Below are 3,559 nucleotides of genomic sequence, written 5' to 3'. Positions count from 1 at the left end.
TGCTTGACCCGCAGTGCCAGTGCCTACAAGATTAGTGAGTGTTGTCTTATAAATGCTACTAATTAACTACCCTGTTACCAACTGAAGTATTAAATCCTTTTTAATTAATAGGAGTTTTCAATCTCGTTTTTCCAGATACCAACATAACATAATCAGTGTGTTTTTTACTCTCGTTTTTGCCTAAGAACGAGAGTGTGTTTTAGTTTGGATTATACCAAAATAAACTTTGTGAAACCCAAGATATTCATAGGGTTGAAGTATTATTAGGAGACTGAGTTTTACTTTTACACGATCCAAAAGTAGATCCAAACTTGATTCGATTGATACATGGCAAACCCATATTTCTAAACACATTTATTACGGTCCGGTCTAAACTAATACCTGGCCAAGTCCCAATTCGGATCATTTGGCAATAACATTTGTGCCTTTTTTGTTTCAGGCAGAACATATATATATATGACCGTCATGAGATATAGTAACGATCGTCCTAACACGATATCATCACATATAAAACCCTTGATAAAATAAAAACCAAACCTAAACAACTTATATATTCCTGGCTTCTCCCTTAGATATCTTCAAATTTCGGAAAGTAGATTCACCATAGTCGAACGTGGGTGACATACAGCCATCAATGGCTGAGCCTTGAGCAAGGAAAGGCCGGTTTCTTCGGTCAAGTCAACCTTCTTCTCACTGACCCTTTCCCAATCGAAGCAATGTATAAGCGAGCCCAAAGCCAAGCTGATCACACGAACTGCCATGTGCTTCCCAGGACAACTCCTCCTCCCATACCCAAAGGGCATCAGCTTAAATGCATCTCTTTTGCCTGTGACTTTTTCGAATCTTTCAGGCTTGAACTTCATGGGTTCGTCCCATATTTTTGGATCGTGATGAATAGCCCAAACGTTCAAAATTAGCATGGTGCCTTTAGGCACGTTATACCCACTGATTGTACATTCCTTTGATGACTCGTGAGGGACTAGCAAAGGGGCAACTGGGTACATTCGCAACGTCTCCTTCACAATGCAACTGAGATAAGGCAGATGCTCTATATCTGATGGCTGTAGGAAACGATCATTGCGAACATAGTTCTCGATCTCATTCTGTGCTTTATGTAGAACTTCTGGATGGTTCAATAAAAGGGAAAACGCCCACTCCATAATTCCGGCCGACGTTTCAGTACCTGCTGATGTTAACACCTAAAAGAATATAGACCTGTTTAGAACTGTCATGCAATCATAAAAAAATGAACTTTTCTTGGAAAATTATATTGTGGATAACAAGAACTTACGAGCACAAGTCCTTTGATCATTTCATCAGGATAAAGTTTAGGATCGTCTTGCTGTCGAGCCAACAAGAACTCGATCACTTTGTCTTCTTTTTCACCCGATCCCAGCATCCTTGTTTTTAGCTCATGAATTATGCTGTCCATGAGCAAATCTCCCTTTTTTTGCAAGTCATTGCACCTTTGCTCCAAGCCTCTCAGTCCCAACAACTTCAGTATTGGCATAAAATAACCTACATCCGGCTCTCCCGTCGTCATTCTAAATGAACGGGTAACGTAGTCCAATAACGAAATTGGCTGCGTCACGTCCCCCTCCGCCATTTTCTTTGTGCAATACCTAGAATAAACTATAATTTGAGAATCGTGCTCACAATTTTGTACCTTAAAAATGGAAATAGTAGGCATTTAATATACTTTATGGATCAATCATTGGTATTTAACAACCCAGAAATTACTAAAGTTGGCTAAAAATTAACTAAACACGACTCTTTGGGAAATCTTGTCAGGGTTGCCAATTTCTCTGGCGTTAGACTTGGATCCATGGTAATTTTCAAGAATATATATACTGTTTAAAACGATCGCTTAATTACTCAAAAATACATGGATTATACCTTTTTCCAGCGAACATCCTCATCATCACATCAAGCACAAGGTTCAGAAACATGGGTTTTAACTCTATTACTTTCTCTTCAGAATGGAAAAGACGGCCAAGCAACAGCCTCACCTCCTCCGTACATGACTCATTTTGGGCTGGTAGACGATGAAACGGGAGGATTTCAAGTAACGAGACACGGCGGAGGTGACACCAGAGGGCACCATGAGGTGCCCAAGCAAGGTTGGTGTAGTTATGTCCAAATACCTTTCCCGGCAGCAACTTAGGGCGGTTGGCAAAGGCGGCATCGTTTTTGGTGAAGAGCTCCTCCGCAGCCGATGAGGAAGAGATGAGAAGGACTCGCCGGCAGCCAAAATGGAGGAGCAAGATTGAGCCGTGGCGGGAGGCTATTTGAGCCAGGGTTCGATGGATGGGCTGCTTGAAGAAACAAAGATAGCCTATTACTGTTAAAGCCGATAACGGAGTTGGCGGCAGATTCTTGATCTTGGGGACGACATATTTGTTGAATAGGGAGCAGGCTAAGATTAGAAGCAGGAGATACAAGTGTAGACCTTCCATTTGTTTGGATTTCTACTACACATCAAAGTGTGGTTTCCAGATGTATATTTATAAACCGAAAAAGGTGACAAAGTTCTCTCGACATTATCTTCTGAATTTATTATTTGTCATGGACCAATCTATCATTTCTTTTAGAAATCTTTTTTAACCATCATTTGATAAAAAACTGTACGCCCTCTAAAAGGCATCGTTATTTTCGCTTTTTTTTTTCCAATATCTGTTACAAACAAGTTTAAAAAGTTCCACCATGGACTAAAAAATTGCATATATTCAAGTCGTTAAATCATTGACCAAAAGCTTTGATTCTGTTCTAAAAGCATTTATAGATTTCCATATAATATCCATGACCATGGCCAAGTTGATCGATCCAATAATTAGCCAATGTTTTCATGGTAAAATCTTCGCAGCAATCTTGGTTAGACTCAAGGCCTAGATGTTACTGTTTATGCTGCTTGGATCGAGCTATGATTTGTGTGGCTTTTAGTATAAATATAGTCCTTTGGTTCCCTTCTATTAAATCACAATCACTACTAAGCGAAAGACTTTTTACCTAAGGGTGCGTTTGGTTTGCAGGAATGGAATGGAAATGGGGGGATTTGGATTTAAAATCCATTCCAATCCTGTGTTTGGTTTGCCAAATTGTCAGGATTTGAAATCCCGGGATTTCATTAAAATCCATCAAACAAGGGATTTGGAAATCCTTTGCAAAGGGGCGGGATTACATTAAAATCCATCGTTCCTCCCGCTTCCCTTCACCTCGCTTCCCTCCCATCGCTTCCTCCCGCTTCCCTTCACCTCGTTTCCCTCCCATCGCTTCCTCCCGCCCTAATTGGTCCTCCTCGCCGGTGCTCCCTTCCCGTCCCCTCACGAAGTTGCGCCCTAATCGGTCCTCTTCGACGGTGCTCCCTTCCCGTCCCCTAGCGAAGTTGCGCTCTAATCGGTCGTCCTCGCTGGTGCTCCCTTCCCGTCCCTTCGCGAAATTGCTGCCCTTACCCGCCGGTAAACCCCTCCTCTTTGCCGCCTTCTCCCATCACTCAGCAGGTAAATCCCTTCTCTCCTCTTCTTGAATGTTTTGGTTTCTATTAATAACAGTTTCAAAATGT

At 41.6% G+C, this 3,559-nt stretch overlaps 1 protein-coding gene across 1 annotated transcript; it reads right to left on the bottom strand.

Annotated features, from left to right (window-relative positions):
• Positions 1-287: 287 nt before the first annotated feature.
• On the bottom strand, positions 288-2,456 carry LOC112511205 (cytochrome P450 81D1-like). Its single transcript, XM_025116726.1, has 3 exons — positions 1,897-2,456; positions 1,292-1,622; positions 288-1,199 (listed from the first exon to the last, which is right to left on the bottom strand). The coding sequence occupies exons 1-3, from the start codon at positions 2,454-2,456 to the stop codon at positions 579-581; spliced, it is 1,512 nt and encodes a 503-aa protein (XP_024972494.1). The 3' UTR covers positions 288-578.
• Between the last annotated feature and the right edge of the window lie 1,103 nt (positions 2,457-3,559).

The sequence above is a fragment of the Cynara cardunculus genome (genome assembly GCF_001531365.2).
Source record: "Cynara cardunculus var. scolymus isolate 2C chromosome LG 4, CcrdV1, whole genome shotgun sequence".
Taxonomy (NCBI): Eukaryota; Viridiplantae; Streptophyta; class Magnoliopsida; order Asterales; family Asteraceae; genus Cynara; species Cynara cardunculus.
Note: the sequence above shows the minus strand (reverse complement) of the source record. Positions and strands in the feature narration are given on the sequence as shown.

Excerpts from the sequence above, each read along its gene's own strand:
- LOC112511205 (XM_025116726.1), bottom strand. The coding sequence starts at position 2,456 with ATGGAAGGTCTACACTTGTATCTCCTGCTTCTAATCTTAGCCTGCTCC. Across the intron at positions 1,623-1,896 it reads AGGATGTTCGCTGGAAAAAG|GTATTGCACAAAGAAAATGG; the intron begins GTATAATCCATG and ends AGTTTATTCTAG. Across the intron at positions 1,200-1,291 it reads TGATCAAAGGACTTGTGCTC|GTGTTAACATCAGCAGGTAC; the intron begins GTAAGTTCTTGT and ends ATATTCTTTTAG.